An 18,903-nucleotide genomic window follows, 5' to 3' on the forward strand; every position below is an offset into this window, starting at 1 on the left:
CCAGGGGATGAGAAAGGGCGTAGGTTGGAAGTTTTTCTGGGCACTCTCTGAGCTGATTCAGATGGCTTATAGTAGTTAAATAACATATTAAATGTTTATTTCCTGGGTTGATTTTCAAAAGATGAACAGTTTTGTGGATTAAAAATGGCACCCCAGGAAGGTTCTCTTAAAGCCTCTGTTAGGAATTGAGTCATTGTCTGCTTACCTCTAATTATGGAGGTACTATCTGGAGATCTGTGGTTGTTGCCAGATACCCCACAGATGAATGGAAAGGTGAAAGTAGGGAGGATTAATTGTTCATCCCCATGTCACAGGGCATGAACGTTATGTCCGATATATACCATCATTTGGTTCATTCCTGCAAGGACTATGTAATGGAATCTATTACTCTTTGCCAATAGTATTGCATTTATCTTCATTTACAAGTGAGGAAAAGGTCTTATTTTATTACCAGATCATGGAAAATGAATTTAAAAATTTGGGGGTGAGGAGTGGGGCAGATTGAGAAATGGGTGTTAATTCTTGATTACCTTGAATCTAGCAAATAATTTTATGAAGACTTGGTCCTGTCTATTATTTTGTAAAAATGAAGTTGATAGAATAACAAAGAAGTAAGAAAAGTTATATCCGTTTTTGGTGAGATCTATTAATCAGATGTATTTAAGAGAATTTGGTATGAAGTAGGCTTATCACTGAACCTAAAGTATTAAAATGTAACTTTGAAGAATTAGGAATCCCATGGTAGGGAAGTTTTAAGTGTTCAAATTCAGGGTTGGATTTTATTTTTTTTTACTTTTCTGTGTAAAAAGATGCCATTGTTAAGTACAGGGTGATTTATAACAGATTTACTTGTGATATTGGTTGCTTGCTGTTTTGTTGTTGTTGTTGGTTTGTTGTTTTCTTTTCTCCTCCTCTGGCTATTCCTTGGGTAGAATTAACTTTTTAAAAATAAAAGCTAATTTTCTGCAGTGAGTGTTTTTGATAGTAAGAACAAAAAAAAAAAAAAAAAAAAAGAAAGAAAGAAAGAAAATAAAAATCAGCTCTAATTTTGTTACCCAGAGATAAAACCAATGGTTAACATTTTGTTTCTAGATCCTTAAAGTTTGTTTTCTATGAATATACTCACATGTGTAGAAATAGGTTTTGCTTGATGTGTCATTTACTTTTTTTACTTAATGGATCTTGAACATTGTTCAGTATCACTAAGTACTTTCCTATAACGTAATATTTAGTGACAGTATTATTCTCTCTATATAAAGTAATATGATTTAAGGGGGTCATTTTGAGTCAGAGATCTAAATACTTGTCTTTAATATTTTTATGTCCAGAGTTTTATTTTCTTTTCACAAGTTTAAATAGGACAGTTTTTTATTTTGAAGACTGAAGTCTACCATTATTGACTAGTATGAGATAGTTGACTGAAAAGAAAACAAATTGAGGTATTTAAAATCATTTTTAAGATAAAGAGATCAAAATGAATTGAGCAAGACCATTTGGGAAATCACTGTGAGAGGAGAGATCAGAATTTGACATATGGCCCTGAAATTGATCCTGAAATGAATAAGGAATTTGAACATGTTTAAGATGGTAAATGATTTTTAGCTATTCTCCTGAAAGCTTCTGTCATTTTGACACAGGGATGTGTTTGCAGTCCTCAAAAGCATATTCAGGTGGATGTCTTAAAATCTTTCTCTTTAAGATTTGGCAGTTGCTAACAGTGTGCTCTCATAAAAAGTTGTCTATAAGAAATACCTACTTAAGGTCTGTATAATAATTGAACTTTTCCTGCAGCAACTAAACAAAAAATGATGATAATGAGATTGGGGCTGCAGATGGCTCCTTATTTTACCACTTCATTTACCCATATTTGGATAAGCTTCTCGAGACAGCTGATTTCACAAAGCTTTTATATTTCCTACTGTATGCTAATTTTATTTTTTCCTTATGTAGCAACACTAGTAGTCACGGGGTTTTTTATACCTTAGGAAAAGAAATTTTGTATATAGACTTTTTTGAGTGCTTTAGGTTATTCCTTTCTTGGAAACCCTGAGTTTTATGTATCACAGACATGAATTAAAGATACTTTCAATTTTTTTTTTTTTTTATCATTTAAAACCTTTTTTTCTTTAAAAGTATGCATGTTCAGGGTGCCTGGCTGCCTTAGTCAGAAGAGCATGAGACTCTTGATCTTGGGGTCATGGGTTTAAGACCCACACTGGATGTAGAGATTACTTAAAAAACAAAAACAAAAACAAACAAAAACCTTAAAAAATAAAAGTACATATGTTCATTATAGAAAGTTTAAAAAAACCCACAAATCGAAAATAATCTACCTTCATGCTGTACCATCTTGTGATATGCCACCTCTGTTAATATTTTCGTATATGTTGATGTACTCTGTCCTATCCTGTCTCTGTGATGTAAGCACATTGTGATTTCCATTTTCATTAAAAATTTTTTTTCCATTAGTAAAGGAACCTGAAGCCAGTGGTTTATGTAATTGTTTATTTTTTAAAATGTTTATATATTTGAAATAGAAAGAGTGGAGGAGGGGCAGAGAGGGAGAGAGAGAATCCCAGGCAGGCTTCATGCTGGCAGAGTCCGTTGTGGCACAGAGTCCGATGAGCTCCATCCCACGAACTGGGAGATCACCACCTGAGTCGAAATCAAGACACTTAACTGACTGAGACACCCAGGCGCCCCTAGTGGTTTATGTAATTTATAGGAGGTAAGCTTTACTCGTCCAGTGGGCTGGCAGAGTTCTTATCTTTTTCTGGACTTAAAGGTAGAAAAGGTTCTGGCTGAGGAGCATATTAGAATTATCTCCAGTGCTATTTTAGAGAAGGTACAACTTGGCTCCTTATCTGTTAGGTGTCTTGTAGGACTATTAAAGGCTGTTGACATGTTTATATACCTGTATTTTTGAGGACCTGAGACCTTCTGCTATGGCATTGTGGTTGGGAGTCGTTCTTGTAGTATGGCGTGGGCTTTGTGGGATGTGAAGTCATAAATGGGATAGGTAAGGGAGATTACCAGTTCCTAAAAACTGGAAGAAACCTCATATTGGCTTAATTCCTTTTTTTTTTTTTTTTTTTTTTTTTTTTTTTAACAGATGGAAAAACTCCCGATAAGGGGAGCAGAGGCAAACTTGGTAGCTGTTACCACAAAAGGACAGTTTATTTTTTCCTTCTATTTGAACAAATTTTCCTTTATTTATTTTGAGAGAGACAGAGACAGTGCAAGTGGTGGAGGGGCAGAGAGCGAGAGAGAGAGAGGCAAGCAGACTCCATGCTGCCAGTGCAGAGCCTTATGCAGGGCTCAAACCCATGAAACCGTGAGATCACGACCCAAGCCAAAACCAAGAGTCAGACGCTTAACCGACTGAGCTGCCCAGATGCTTTGATGTTTTTTTTTTTAAAGTTTATTTATTTTGAGAGAGAGAGAGGGTGCATGCAGGGGAGGGGCAGAGAGAGAGAATTTCAAGCAGACTCTGTGCTATCAGCACAGAGCCTGATGCAGCATAGAACCTGATGTGGGGCTTGAACTCAGGAACCATGAGGTCATGACCTGAGCCACAGTTGGATGCTTAACTGACTGAACCAACCAGGTACCCCCACATTCTTAGTTTTAAAGAAGAGTAGCATAACAGAATGTCTCATTTCCTAGGCTCCAGAGAAGAAAAACCAATCCTTTTTTCTATTTTTTATCTTTCTCATATATCCCTGACCCCATACTCTTTTCAAGCCTTTTCTTTTCCTGTAGTTTTATTTAAAAATTGAATTGCATTGAAGGGAGTTTACTTAAGATATTTGATGCTTCAGAACAGCTTTGATCTTGTCCTGTTCTAATGTAGAACTGGGGTTTTTGGTTTATATCTTTTACAGTTGCCCTTTGTCCGTGTTTTGAACTCCATAGTAACTTAATTTTTATCCTCAGCTTAGTTGGGGGAAAAACATCAGGGGATGGGCATGTTGACAGTTTTGATTTCATGGCAGATAGAACAGTAATAGGGGTTCTCTTAAATTTCATCTCCTTTGTATCATAGTGAATACCAGATGCAGTGTGTAGTTAACTGGAGACAACTTGAACAAGGCCAGAAGACCCAGTTATATTTTCAGCCTTTACTGCTGACCGTGTGACTTTGGACAGATTGCCTTTCTGCTGCAGTTTTCCCAGTTTGCCTTTTTGTGTGTGGGAAGAGTGCTTTTGATAACTTTTCAAAGTAAACTAATTGACAGTTCTATTTTTTTTTTTTTAATGTTTTTTAAAATTTTTTTGAGAGAGAGCAGGGTCACGGGGAGGGGCAGAGAGTGAAGCAGATAGAATCCCAAGCAGACTCCATGCTCTTACCACAGAGGCTGGCTTGGGGCTCAAACCCACAAACCACTAGATCATGACCTGAGCCAAAGTCAGCTGCTTAACTGACTGAGCCACCCAGGCGCCCCTACCCTGTTCAGTTTTTAGGTTAGCCTCACTTACTGCTTCTGAGAAAATGAGATTCTCTAACAACGCTGAGCTTCATACTGCCTGGAAGCCAGCCTCTTGCTATCTCTGCTTTCTAGTCTCATCTGAGTGTCCAAGAACCTCCTTTTCCCACTCTCATGGCTCTCACTTCCTCCTGTGGTCCTGATTATATGTGTTCCTGTCTGTGATCTAGAGTCTTGATTCCTCACTTAGATGTCATTAGTGTCTTTTTGCCTTCCTGTCCCCCTCCATCTATCTATAACTAAATTCCAGTAGTGATAATAGATAGTATGGGAGTGCAGGCACCATTCTAAGCACTTTACTGAACGTTTGGTTTCATCTCTGTGGCAGCCGTAGGAGATAGATACAGGCAATCCTCACTTTGCATGGGTCCAGTATACACAAATTTCATGAACCAGAGTTTAGTGAAATAAAACTTGTCCCTAACCAACATGCTTCAAGTTTCAGTTAACGTGATATATTAACTGTGAGTGAATTCATGAAGTACAGACTTCATTGCTAGCTCTTACATGTACAAATCACTACATGAATAACAGATGTGCATTAGGATTATTGACCTATCATGTTCCTTCTCTCTGGGTGACTGGTCACTGTGCAACTGTTCAGTTCATTCTGTGTGTGGTTGTGTTGCCTCCTTGTCTCCTGGTGATAAACTCAATATGAACCCTTTTACAAAATGGGATCATTGTGGGGTTCCTAGGTGGCTTAGTTTGGTTGAGTATCTGACTTTGGCTCAGATCATGATTTCCTGTTTTGTGGGTTCATGCCACATGTCAGGCTCTGTGCTGGCAGTGTGGAGCCTGCTTTGGATTCTCTGTCCCCCCCTCTCTCTGCCCCTTTGCTGTTTGCTTGCTCTCTCTCTCAAAAATAAACTTTAAAAGAATTTTAAAAAAGTGATTGTTGAAAGAATGAATTTACTAACAAAGATGGAAGTGCAGCAAAGAAACAAAAAGAGATAAACCTGAAATTTAAATTTGAATAGAATATAAATTAAGTTACAGGATAAATAGCTGCCCGGGAATGTTGACACTGCTGCTGTTAAAGAGACTCTAGGTAAGCAGTCAGAAGAACTTAGTGAAGGCAAAGTTATTGACATAAATGAGGAAAATGATTGTGCAGAAAAGGATGATGATGTCCCAGAGGAAGTGATGTCATCAAAACCTTTACACTAAAAGAACTTTTGGAGATATTTCATGACATTGAAAGTGCAAAGGATAAAATGTTGGAAGCTGATCCAAATTTAGAAGGAAATAGGACAGTTTGCCAAGGGATAGAAGAGATGCATTGTCTGTATCCTAAGTTAAATGTTGAAGAAGGCAAATGTTGTTCAAAAACTACTTTTGAGTATTCTCTTACAAAGAAAACACTAATTTTCACTGTACATAATGTTTTAAGTTACAGTGTACTAAATAAATACTACAATTTTTTTCATTTCCCTGTACATTTATAATTAGTAAAGGAGCTTTTAATCTTTTGTCAAAAAATGTTAAAGGTCACAGGATAATCATAATTTTTTGCATTGATTAAAGATTACTTTGCACTGTTACAACTTGCATGGTTATTTTCATGGACCTGGACTACTGTGCAAAGTGAGGATTATCTATATTACTGTCTCTGTTGTACATTTGTGGAAACAGATACCTGTTTAGTGGTGACGCTGCAGTTTCTATGTGACTTCCAATTTTATCCTTTTCTCTCCCATAATACTGCTACCTATCTACACACACACACAGCCACACACACACGCGCGCACACACACGTGGAAAAAAATTTCTTTAATAGCCCTTGACTTTTCCTCTTGGTAGCAGCTCAGATTCTTGAAAGAGCAGGCTTGTTCTGTTACCCTTGAATTGAAATCTGCCTTTTGCACCTCCCACAAAGCTGCTCCTCCTCATTGCCTCCTTACCAGCTGCACTGGCTTCCTTTGGTTTTCCAGGATCATTTTAGTGTGCATCTGCCCTAGGTCCTTTGAGTTGGTGTTCCCTCTGCTTGAAATGTTTTCTCAAGATAGCCACATTGCTCCTGTGCTTCCTTTTTTAAGGTTCTCCTCAAGTGGTGCCTTTTCACTGAGGCCTGCCTTGATCTCTCTGTGTTAAACTTTTTTTTTTTTTTAACGTTTATTTATTTTTGAGACAGAGAGAGATAGAGCATGAACGGGGGGAGGGTCAGAGAGAGGGAGACACAGAATCTGAAACAGGCTCCAGGCTCCGAGCTGTCAGCACAGAGCCTGATGCGGGGCTCAAACTCACGAATCGCGAGATCATGACCTGAGCTGAAGTCGGCTACTCAACCGACTGAGCCACCCAGGCGCCCCTTGATCTCTCTGTTTTAAATTGTATCTTTTATCCCCTCTTTGTCATTTCTGCCACTGCCCCTCCCTCTCATAAGTACTTTTGTTTAACAACTATGTAATTGATTTTATTACGTTTATCATCTTCCCCTCACGTTAGAATATAAACTCTCAGGAGCCAGGGATTTTTGTCTGCTTTGTTAATTTTTATCCGAGTGTTAGATTGCTGTCTGGCTCATAGAAGGTGTTCGGTAAACATTTGTTGAAAGAAGGCATGTATTAATGCTCTTAAATATGGTTGTTGAATAGATGAATGCTCATGAAACACCATACAGACCCTTTCTGCTGTCTTCTCATTTTGTTTTACTTAATAATTTCTACCAACCCTGTATTGTCTCCAAGTGCAAGGCAATGAACTAGACATACATATGTTATCTTAGTTGTCCTGCCCAGCGAAGTATTCTCTGTATTTTACAGAAGAGGAAACAGGCGGTGGAGTCCAGTCCCATAGCTGGTAAGAGAGAGAGCTAAAACTCCGGCTTATCTGTAACTCCAAGGCCTGTGCTCTTTCAGGTCACTGCCTTTGATATTCTTTGTCTCTTTATTGAGCCATAATTCACATACCATAATATTCACTCTTTTAAAGTGTACAGTTCAGTGGTTTTCAGTATATTTACAAGGTTGTACAGCCATCACTACTTTGTAATTCTAGAACACTTTGATTACTCCAGAAGGAAACCCCATACCTATTAGCAGTTAGTCCTCACTCTTTCTGCGCCAGCTGCTGGCAGCCACTAATCTGGCTTCTGTGTCTGGATTTACCTGTTGTGGACATTTCATATAAATGGAACAATACAATATGTGGCCTTTTATGACTGGCTTCTTTCACATGGCATATGCTTACATGATTCATTCATATTGCAGCATGTATCCATTGTAGCATGTATGAGGGTTCCAGTTTCTCCACATTCCTCACCAACATTTATTATTTTCTGTCTTTTTGATTATAGCCATCCTAGTAGATACGAAGTGGTATCTCATGATTTTGTTATGCATTGCCTTTATAGCTAATGAGGCTGAATGTCTTTTCCTGTGTTTATTAGCTGTTTATTTTGTTTTAATTGGAGAGATGTATATGTAATTTCATTGCCTATTTTAAATTTGTTGTCTTTTTATTAAGTCATAAGAGTTCTTTTTATATTGTGTTTACTAGATCCTTCTTACATATATGGTTTTCAGAAATTTTCTCCTGTTCTGTGGATCTTTTCACTTTCTTGATAGTATCCTTTGACCAAAGCACTAAAATTTCAAATTTGATCATGCCATTTAATCTATGTTTTCTTCTTATTTGTTTTCTTCTTATTCTTTTGGTGTCATAGCTAAGAAACCATTGGCTGATCAGAGGCCATGAAGACTTATGGTAGTGTTTTCTTCTAAGTTCTGTTTTGAAAGTATATGGTAAGAGGTAGAGGTTCATGTTCCTTCTTTCTGCATGTGGATATCCCGTCCCAGTACTGTTTGTTGAAAAGACTATTTTTCCCCATTGAATGATCTTGGCAGCCTTGTTGAAAATTAATTGATTCTATTTCTGGATTCTTAATTCATTTCCATTGATCCTGTATATATGCATTTGAGTTTTCGTCACTTTGGTTCTCATTGTTTCTCTTGTCAGAAAGTTGTCTTCCTCCCTACTCCTAAATACACAGTCTCAGGGGCCACCTTTTTTTTTTTTTTTTTAAATCATCATACAGTGCTGTGGCCCAGCTTGAAACATTTAAGTCACAGTGAGGAAATTTCTTTTTCCTCACTGTTTATAATCAAAGGTTATTATATCATTTAACCCTTGCCTTTATCATTTATTAAGATTCTTTTCTTGGGCTCTCATTGTGTCTTTCTGACCCATCTCTGGGGTCAGGTTTATTTTATATACTTTTGTTAGGTTAATTCTGTGTATCTATGACTTTGACTTCCTGCTTTGGCTCAGGAATTCTTTGTACTATGTCTGTGGACTTTCCATCCCTATCTTCTGCTTCTTCTGTACACATCCTTCAATTCCCAGTTTGGGAGGGACTCAGCCTCTAAATACACCTTCTTACTGTGTGTCTCAACTTAAAAAAAATTTTTTTTCACGTTTATTTATTTTTACAAGAGAGAAGAGAGGGAGACAGAGCACGAGCTGGGGAGGGGCAGAGAGAGAGAGGGAGAGAGAGAGAGAGGATCCCATGCAGGCATTGCACTGTCAGCATGGGGCCTGACGTGGGGCTCCAACTGAAGAACTGCAATATCATGACCTGAGCCAAAATCAAGTGTCAGGCGCTTAACTGACTGAGCCACCCAGGCACCACAAATGTTTCTGTTCCTTTTGCTTGAGATGCTGACTCCCTCAATTTTAACACCAAAAATCCTTCCAGTCCTTTGAGAGAAGAGTCCATTTCACAGTACCATGTTTCCCTTAAAACTGTTGCTGGCATTTCACTTCTTCCTCAACACTGGTTGTTAGTGCTTTTTCCTTTGAAACTGTGTGTACTTTTATGTTTTTCTTAAAGCTTGTATGTTAAAATGCCACATAGTTTATGTCCGTGGCCATGGTCACATTCTTTTTTTTCTGGATTGTAAACCACTTGAAAGCAGAGATAGTCTTGTTCAGCTTTGTGTCTATCCCTAGTGGTTGATTTGTTTTAGTGTTAGCAAGTTCTCAATAAATAAGTGACATTCTACTTATTGTATAAGCCAGTATCTCTTATTTAATATTAATATTGTTTAAGGTAAATACCTTTTTCTGCAAGGCTTTTGAGATAGCTTCTTCATGAATAAATAGCTTTTCCTACAATCTCCCCATAGCACCTTGTCCATGGGGCTATTGTAATTCTGATTGTATTGTATTACTCCCTGATTTGTGAGCCCGTTGCATCTAGGTATATTGTCTTAATCTACCTTTAATTGTTTGCTTGTCTGTCTTCCTCCCTCTTTAGAGTTCCATGAGGACATGGGCTGTTTCTTGGGTGCTGTATCACTGGCACTTAAGTCAGACTTTGATGTATAGTGGGTGCTCATATTTGTTGAATAAATGAATGAATGAATGAGCTCAGTATTTTTAGTTATCATAAGATAACAGTTTTAATGTTACGTATCCACATCATTGCCATATGTCATTATCTTTCTGTGTCTGTGTCTTAGGTTCAGGAAAGTTTTTTTACTATGAAATTCTTCATTGTGATTATTTCTTACCTGACATATTTGCAGAGCTTGTCTTTACTCTTAATACTATACTGTGCTCTAAGCCCAATTACTATATGAATCTGAGGGTGAATTTAACTTTTTCCCCTCTAAGGTCCTATTCTACAGCTAAATTGATAGGAGAAATTTGGTAAGACTCTTTAGGTAGAACTAGGCTTCTTGAGAATGCACTTTTTTATATTACTGGAAGAGATGTGAGAATGAATGGCCTTTAGGCTTTAATCTGGAGTGGACACATTCAGCCAAGGGAGGAAGTAATTGCTTTCCCAGGAATCCAAAGATAGTCCCCATACAGGCACTGTCCGAATAACTGATGAACAGGCACTGTCCGAATAACTGATGGAACAGACACAGTCCTGGCCCTCCATTTGCTTAGAGCTGTAAGAAGAGAGGGACAATAGACACTTTAAATGATTATTAATAGAAACGTGATGAAAATGTAAGTTATTTTACAAGTTTCTAGGAAACATTATAAATAAATTATTAGTATTGTTGAATTTAGGATTGGATAACCAACCATGGGTAGTCCTAGAAACTCTGGTAAAATATATTGCATATATTTTTAGCTTAATTTTTTAATTATGGATATTAATACCTGTTCGTTATAGAAAATGTTTTTATAAGTACAGCATAATGTAAAGAGCAAGATTGTAACCTAGTATAACTATTATTTGCCTTTTGATTCCTGTCTTTTCTCTCTCTCATTTTTTTTTAAACAGGCTACATATATCTATCATTTTCTTTTCTTTATGCTTATGGTTTCATTATATACATTAACATTTTTTCATATATATGTTAATATTTGCATAATAGTCAGTCACTTGTAGAATGTACCATAATTGACTTAACTAGATGCTTATTGTTGAGTATTTGAGTTGTTGTCAGGGTTTTAGTATGAGGAAAATGAATAAGTCATTGACTCCGCTCTGACTTTTCATATACTGGTGAGATGGTTAATGAAGTGTGGTGGTCATACATAATAGTTGCTGTATTTCTGTACCATTCTGTAGATGTGAGGGTGGATCACATTAGATCCTTTTTTTTTTTCTCACATCTTTTTTATTTTTTCTCCTTAGGATACTTATAATGCTCCTTTCTGAAAAGGAGCTGTTTTGTTTTTTAAAGATCCCCTCCGCCTTTTAATGTTTATTCATTTTGAGGGAGAGAGAGAGAGAGAGAGAGAGAGTGAGCGCACGTGCGAGAGCCCATGTGCATGTAGGGAAGGGACAGAGATAGGAGACTGAGAATCCCAAGCAGACTGTGCTGTCAGCATAGAGCCTAATGTGGGGCTCTATCTCACAAACTGTGAGATCATGACCTGAGCTGAAATCTATAGTTGGATGCTTAACTGAGTCACCCAGATGCCCTGGAAAGGAGTGTTTTTAAGGCTTTTTATCTATAGCACCAAATCACTTTCCAGAGAGTGTGTTTTTACCAACAGTATGCAAGGGTGCTTTTCTTAGTGACTGCTGTAAAACAAAAGAAAACAAAACAATAAAAACGGGAGCCCTTAAATTCTGTGCATGGACTGTGTAAGGTTTGAACTATTTTTATTGTAATTTTTTAAAATATAGACCAGTTATTTGGTTCATTTCTGATGAGTTTGTTTTTTCATGATGTAAAACAGGTGATTTGATGAAGACTGCTGCGGGAGAGTTTGCAGATGATCCCTGCTCTTCTGTGAAGCGTGGCAACATGGTTCGGGCAGCTCGAGCTTTGCTCTCTGCTGTTACCCGGCTGCTTATTTTGGCTGACATGGCAGATGTCTACAAATTACTTGTTCAGCTGAAAGTTGTAAGTACAGGCCTGTGTCTGTAATTTGTTCTCTCCATCACAGTGAGGCTGCTGCTGGCCATGCTTAATTCAGCATTCCTTAGAATTTGGTTTGGTTTTGACCTTCGTTTACCCAAGTGCACCAGGAATGTTTTCCTTTCGTTTCCATTTCCTTCTCTACTCTAGGTGTATCTCATACCATAGTGCTATGATTCTCTTTAGTCTTCATTCTGATGCAGAACATGTAGCAAAGATAATGTTTTGACTCCTTCTCTCTGCAGTAGTGATTAAGCATTTCCTTGTACCAGTAGAGTTCCAGAGTTGAGAAACCAAGATAGTTTAAATTGTATTGTTTTATTTTTATTTATTTGTTTGTTTGTTTGTCTATTTATGTTTATTTTTGAGAGAGAGAGTGCAGACAGACAGAATCCAAAGCAGTCTCCAGGTTCTGAGCTGTCAGCACAGAGCCTGATTTGGGGCTCGAACTCACAAACCATGAGATCATGACTTGAGCTTAAGTGAGATGCCTTGAGCGCCACCCACATGCCCCTAAATTATATTGTTTTAGATAGCACGGTATATTGCTCCTCTTCCCACTTCCCATAAAATTCCCATGTAGTAACTGCTCAAATGTTTGAGGGTCATGTAAACTGAAGAGGGAGTTTGGATTGCTGAGGAACTGTTAAAAGGAATAAAATGTTACAGATCTTTTTTTATATACATATTTGTATTGTTTAGAATTTTTCTTATTTAGGAGTGTGTTTTATAGGTGGAAGATGGTATCTTGAAACTGAGGAATGCTGGCACTGAACAAGACTTAGGAATACAGTATAAAGCCCTGAAACCTGAAGTGGATAAGCTGAACATTATGGCAGCCAAAAGGCAACAGGTATAGTCATGATTTGGGGACATATTAAAATTGTTTATATTATTATCTTGTGGGAAAAAGTGATTTTAACCTGAGTTTTCTGAAGGTACAATTACCACCCTCTGACAGTATAGTTCCATCAAAACATTTAATTTGTGAAGTATCCTGTCACTATTGTGTTGTTAAGTTGCATTCATGTTATGCTTCTATTTTAATTCTTGTGAAAATTGTGCTTTAAACTTTTTTAAAGTTTATTTGAGAGAAGATAGAGAGTGGGGGAGGATCTGAGAGAGAAGGGGAGAGAGAGAGAGAGAGAAAGAGAAAGAGAAACCCATTGCAGGGCTTGAACCCACAAACTGTGAGATCATGAGTTGAGCTGAAACCAAGAGTGGGATGCTTAACTGACTGAGCCACCCAAGGGCCCCTTAAAATTGTGCTTTAAATAACTTGGTGTCTGGACAGATGATAAGGGCTTTGTTATGTGCCTTCAAGGATTAACTTCAGTTGGCATTGGAGTGTAATTCAGATTTTTAAAAACCATAAGCCAGTTGAAACGTATTGGAATTACTGGCATATCAGAAACTATCACTGCTCTCCTCCCATGTTTGGTCACTTTTCAAGTTATTTCTTATAAATCGTTCTTAATAGTTTCCTTAGTGTTATGAATTTGTGTTGTGTGGCATGTGGATCAGTGTTCTTCTTCTTCTTCTTTTTTTTAAGTTTATTTCTTTTTGAGGTGCAGAAGAGGGAGGTTCAGAGAGAGAGAGAGGGAGAGAGAGAATCCCATGCAGTCTATGCTCTCAGTTCAGAGCCCATCATGATCTCACCAACTGTGAGATCATATCCTGAGCCGAAATCACAAGTCGGACGCTTAACCGACTGAGCCACCTGTGTGCTCCTGGATCATTGTTCTTATTTTTCCAAGCTTTGCTATCCTTTTGGTGTTTTGGCTTTTAGTGTGCTTTAAGTCTTCTCTATGGTCTTCCTGTTGAATACAGTATGTGTTCTAGGGGAGATGCACATGTCACCATTCAGTTTCTTAAAATTTCCATAGTTCTGATCAGGCTTGTGCTTTTTCATAAAGCCCTGAAAAGATAAATTCTTGTTATCATTTGCTAATACTTGCATCAGTTAGGATATTTCATGCTGCAGTTCAGAAAACCCAGCTCCAAAACTGCTTGAACAATGGGGGATTTATTTTCTTACTAATCAGAAGTCCCAAATTAGGTGTGATTTTGAGGTAGCTAAGATAAAAGGTTTTGCAAGTATCATCATGGATCCAGGTTCTTTACCTTTTCCAGCACTGCAGTGTTCACTGTCCCTGGTACTGGATGGCTGTAGAAGCTCTGGGCATGGTATTTGTACAGATCACTATGTCCAGCAAGCAAAAAAAAAAAAAAAAAAAAAAACAAAAAACAAAAAACAAAAAACCAACAACAACAAAAAACAAAAAACTGTTTCTTCCATAGGTCTTTTTTAGAAGCAAATGATCTAGAAGCCCTTAACAGATTTGCCCTAAACCTGAATTTTGTAACATACCCATTCTTCACTGATTATGAGTGAGAAGAAATCAGTTGTTATGTCTGACTCTGTGACAAAGATCTCCCCTCTGGTCTGGGATGAGAGTATCTTTCTTCAGGACAGGGACACCCAAAAAGGGCTCTGACACGCGTGAGGAAAATGGAGTCAGTACTGTAAATGTCCAATATATGCCAGTCTCAGCTTTGCATACTTCTTAGTAACTTTCAGTAGTATAATAGTATAAAATCTTTACCCCATAGGATTGAAAAGATTAAATTAAGTAATGTATGTAAAGTATTTAATATGATTATGGACCATATTTCAAGCTTAGGTTATGATCAGACTGAATTTGCACATATGAGATCCTGGTTTTACATTTCCATTACTTAATATTAGACATTATAATATACCTAGATTTGGTATATTGCCTAAGTAATTTAGTTCATGTAGACATAGTTTGTTTTTATCATTTATTCCTGTGTTGGCTTATGTCTCCATCAAATAAATCACAAATAAGTTTTTTTGTTTTTGTTGGGCCTCATTGATTCTAAAAACTTGTTTTGTGGTATGGTAATTCCATAAATATCCATGCTGGACCAATTATGTTTACAATTTATTTAATGTTTTTGATGTAAATTCTCATTTGTTTTTTTGTTTTTTGTTTCGTTTTATTTAAAAAAATGTATGAACATTTTTAATTTATTATGTATTTTGAGAGAGAGAAAGAGAAAGAGAAGGAAGTGGGGAGAGGATTAAGGAGAGAGAGAATCCTAAGCAGGCTCTGCACTGTCAGCACAGAACCTGACTTGGGGCTCGATCTCATGAACCATGAAATCATGACTTGGGCTGAAATGAAAAGTTGGATGCTCAACCGACTGAGCCACCCAGGTGCCCCTAAATTCTCATTTAAATACATGAAATAAATGTTAGTTATACTTAAAAAATAAAGCTTGGTGAATAGTCCCACAGTCATAATGCCTAGTCTGATTTTGGTTTATGAAGGCTTATTATTTGAGGAAAGTGAGAAATTTTGACTGACACTATATTGCCTATCTTTGCAAAATGGTAGAATAGGTAAATTGATGTTGTTCTTGAGATAGAACACAATGATAGTCCAGACCTTTGTATGCTATTGGCAAAACTTACTGAAGAGTAATGCTGCCTGACTTTTTTTCTTTTTAATGGTTATTTATTTTGAGAGAGAGAGAATACATGCTCATGAGCAGGGGAGCGGCAGAGAGAGAGAGAATCCCAAGCAGGCTATGCGCTGCCAGCACAGAGCCCAACACAGGGCTTGATCCCACAACCATGGGATCATGACCTGAGCTGAAATCCAGAGTCGGACGCTCAACCTACCCAGCCATCCAGGTGTCCCAATGCTGCTTGACTTTTTAATTCTGTGTGCCATGAATACATGAAGAGTTCCTTAAACATAATCCCTGATGTATTTAAAAAAAAAAAAAAAAAAAAGTAGTAAATTTCAAATACTTCTGAAATAAGATGTAATTAAAATCTTGAAGTTATTATTTAACATGCTGAATGGTTTTCTGTTTGCCTCTCCATATCTGTTTTCTACCCTTGTTCATCCTGTTCTTTGCCCCAGGGATCTGACCTGTCTGGACAGCCTCCAGGGCTTCTTTGCCCTCTAGTCCTTCCTGGTTGGGTTTGGCCAGTGGTAGCATCAGTAGGAGATCAGAGGAGATAAGAGATAGAGGCTGGGGTTTATTCCCCTGGCTCCCACCCTGCTTGTTGCTCTGGGTGGCTAAAGTCATAGCCCCTGTTGGGTGGTATTCTCCACACACCTTGCTCCCTGGATTCTGGTAACTGTTGCCTCCTTGTTTCTTCACCCCTAAGTGACCTAACAGCCTTGTGGTTTCCCTGTACTTTCCTTATACCTTTGTAGCAGAGTCCCTAAAACGTCTTTGAGTTAGTTTGATTGTACCAGCTGTTTTCTGTTGTACCTTGATTGATACATGTTTCCATTTTAAAGTTTGTCTTGGGTTTTGTAGTATGTCCTGGTCATTTGTGGTTTTAATTGGGCCTAATTCTTTAACCTTCAACTGTGGCTTTCTGCAGTAGAATCCATTGAGTAAGTTGGCCATGGGCTTCTTTGTGCCTCCTGTTGATAAAATAGTCTTTTGTAGGACCTGGGTCTTGGTGGTGTATATTCCTATAAACTAGTACTTTTCTTGGGAATTAAATTGCTACTCATTTTATCCTAAGGTCCCAGCCTGGTAGAAACTTCATTCTTCCTTTTGGATGTTGCCCAGTGTTCTCCTTCAGTAACTGGTAACAGTTTTTCACACTGTGTGTTTTCTGGCAGAATTCTCTCCTGCTATATGCGTAGCCCCTAGACTGTTTTCACCTTTAACGTCTTCTCTGCTCAGGCATGATATGTAATAATTAAGCTTCTCATTGAACCTCTTATCTTTGCAGACAGCCCGAGTCCAGAAAAGGGGTATTTCCTCAAGAGCAGTATTTGGGTGTGATGTATATACTAGCTCCTTTAGCGTCCCTTATATCATTTAAGCAGCAACCCCCCACCAAGAAAATGCTAAACCTCCTAAGGTCTGGAGGCCCTTTGGAGTTTACCTTTTTCTCCTTAATGTCTTTCTGGAGCATGGTGTGGTGGTGGTAAGGATGTTGCTGAAAATAATAATGAGTAACTCTAAAAAGGTGTTTACTATGTGCTACACACTGTTACAAACCCTTTATAAACACACATTCATTTAATCTTCACAGAATAGTATAAGGTAGATGCTGTAATTGATAGATACTCATTTAAAAAGATGTTCATTCACTTATTTTTGAGAGAGAGCACACAAGCACGAGTGTGTGGGAGGCAGTGAGAGAGGTAGAGAGAGAATCCAAAGCAGGTTCCGCTATCACTCAGAGCCAGATGAGTGGCGTGATCTCTTGACATGAGATCGTGACCTGAGCCAAAATCAAGAGTTGAACACTTAACCAACTATACTCATCTTTATAGATCAAAGAACTGGAGTACAGGGAGGTTAAATAATGTGGCAAGGTCATTCATCTAGTCAGAATTGGAGCCAGGTTTTTAATCCAGGCTGTCTGCCTCCAGGGGCAGAGATTTTGTCTGTTCAAATGGCTTTTACAATCCCTGGTGCTTAGAATATTGCTTGGATATGGTAGTGTTTACTAAATATTTAATGAACAAGTGAATAAGCCACTTTGCTGTACTGCACATCCATCCTGGAATGGGATTCTAAATGTGGTTCTAATCTGTTATTTTCTTGGGCTGGAATATAATTTGCTCACTATAAGTGTTGAATTTCCTTTAGACTGCAGGCTCTTCTTTTACTGTAAAACAGATGGCAGAGGTGGGGGATGGGCCAGCACTGACCTTAGTCCCTGTGAGGAGAACTGCATGTGCCTCCTGTGGTCAGTTCTGTCTCTTAGTCTGATAGAGATGGAGTACCTGCATGTTTACCAAGTACTGGATGGTGGATGTTCCACCCACCCAGGTACTAGAGCTTGTTGAGGCATTTGATAAAAACGTAATGCTTCTTACCTAGTCTCTGAACTCTGACTTTAATGATTTTTTTTCCTGAAAACTTGAACAGACAACAGTGGTAATGGATAGTAATGAATTTTTTTGTGTAAATGAATATGGACTAGCTGGGTTTGCCCATGGACCTTTTCTTTAAGTGTAGTTGTTTGAATTCAAGAGAAGACATCTGATCACATGTGTCTATGGGTACAATTTTATATTAACAGTATAAAGAGGGAAATGAGAGGAAACTTGTACTTGAATTTCCAGCTCTTGGGTAGAAGGAGTGCTATAGATTACTTAGAAGTAAGCTTTTATTTTTTGGTCACTGCATGTGATGCATGTGATGGTTAGTTGAAATCACGTTGAAAGCAGTCATTTCTTCTTCATGTTTTCTGTTTGCTCCTGAGTGTGCTTGAAACACAATTGGATTGATAAAGTTTGGGAAAAATTGGCTAAAGTAGACCAAGGGACTCTGATTTCATAGGTAATCTATTATATTCCTTAATAGCTCATTTTTTTTTCACCAATCCAGATTACTTATCACTGTTACATATTTTGAAAATAATACTTAAGATTGATTATTATTCTTATAATAGTAAATAGTGCTGCCTTGTGGTAGTGCCCATTTTCCTATGTTTACTTAACAAAATCTAGTTTCTTTGTACTAAGACAAAAGTAGTTCTTGAGAGAAAGCTGAACACTTTAGCAGTTAGGACAAATGATGATATATAGTTGTCATTTTCATCATAGGTTAAAATATATCCCCCTTACTTGGTAAATAGAAATCTCTCAGGCATAAACTGTGATGAGGACAAGACGTGTAGAAAATGCCGCACATAACATGTGCATCAGCTGCTTAAGCATAATGGTTAGCCCTTGCCCCTTGTCATAGCTTGAATCTTGAGGTGATCATCAGTTCTCTAAATCCATGGGGTCCTGTTTCTGAATATTGTACCTACTCTAGTCTTTAGAAAGGTAGAAGTTCTCATACCAGGCCAGGCAGGGGCTTTAGGAAAGTCAAGTGTTGAATAGTAATTCTGGCATCTATTAACTTTAGGTCACCACAAGTGTCTTTGGTAACCTTTGTAAGAGACTGTACTGATCTAGGTTATAGATACTTAGGGAAGAATTCCAAAGCTAATTGCAAAGCATTTTATAAAACAGAGGACAATATAAGTACTTAGATGCAAATGCCTCCCTAGAAGACTTCAG

The 18,903-nt window shown here is 37.8% G+C and overlaps 1 protein-coding gene across 5 annotated transcripts in view; it reads left to right on the forward strand.

Annotated features, from left to right (window-relative positions):
* The window catches only part of CTNNA1 (catenin alpha 1), a 320,760-nt gene that overhangs the window by 182,523 nt on the left and 119,334 nt on the right, over nucleotides 1–18,903 (forward strand). For all 5 annotated transcript variants that reach the window (XM_045445207.1, XM_045445224.1, XM_045445240.1 and 2 more), the window contains 2 exons: nucleotides 11,640–11,806; nucleotides 12,555–12,674. In XM_045445207.1, the coding sequence (XP_045301163.1) occupies nucleotides 11,640–11,806; nucleotides 12,555–12,674 (287 nt within the window). The remainder of the gene's footprint in view (nucleotides 1–11,639; nucleotides 11,807–12,554; nucleotides 12,675–18,903) is intronic.

Source organism: Leopardus geoffroyi, chromosome A1 (genome assembly GCF_018350155.1).
Source record: "Leopardus geoffroyi isolate Oge1 chromosome A1, O.geoffroyi_Oge1_pat1.0, whole genome shotgun sequence".
NCBI lineage: Eukaryota > Metazoa > Chordata > Mammalia > Carnivora > Felidae > Leopardus > Leopardus geoffroyi.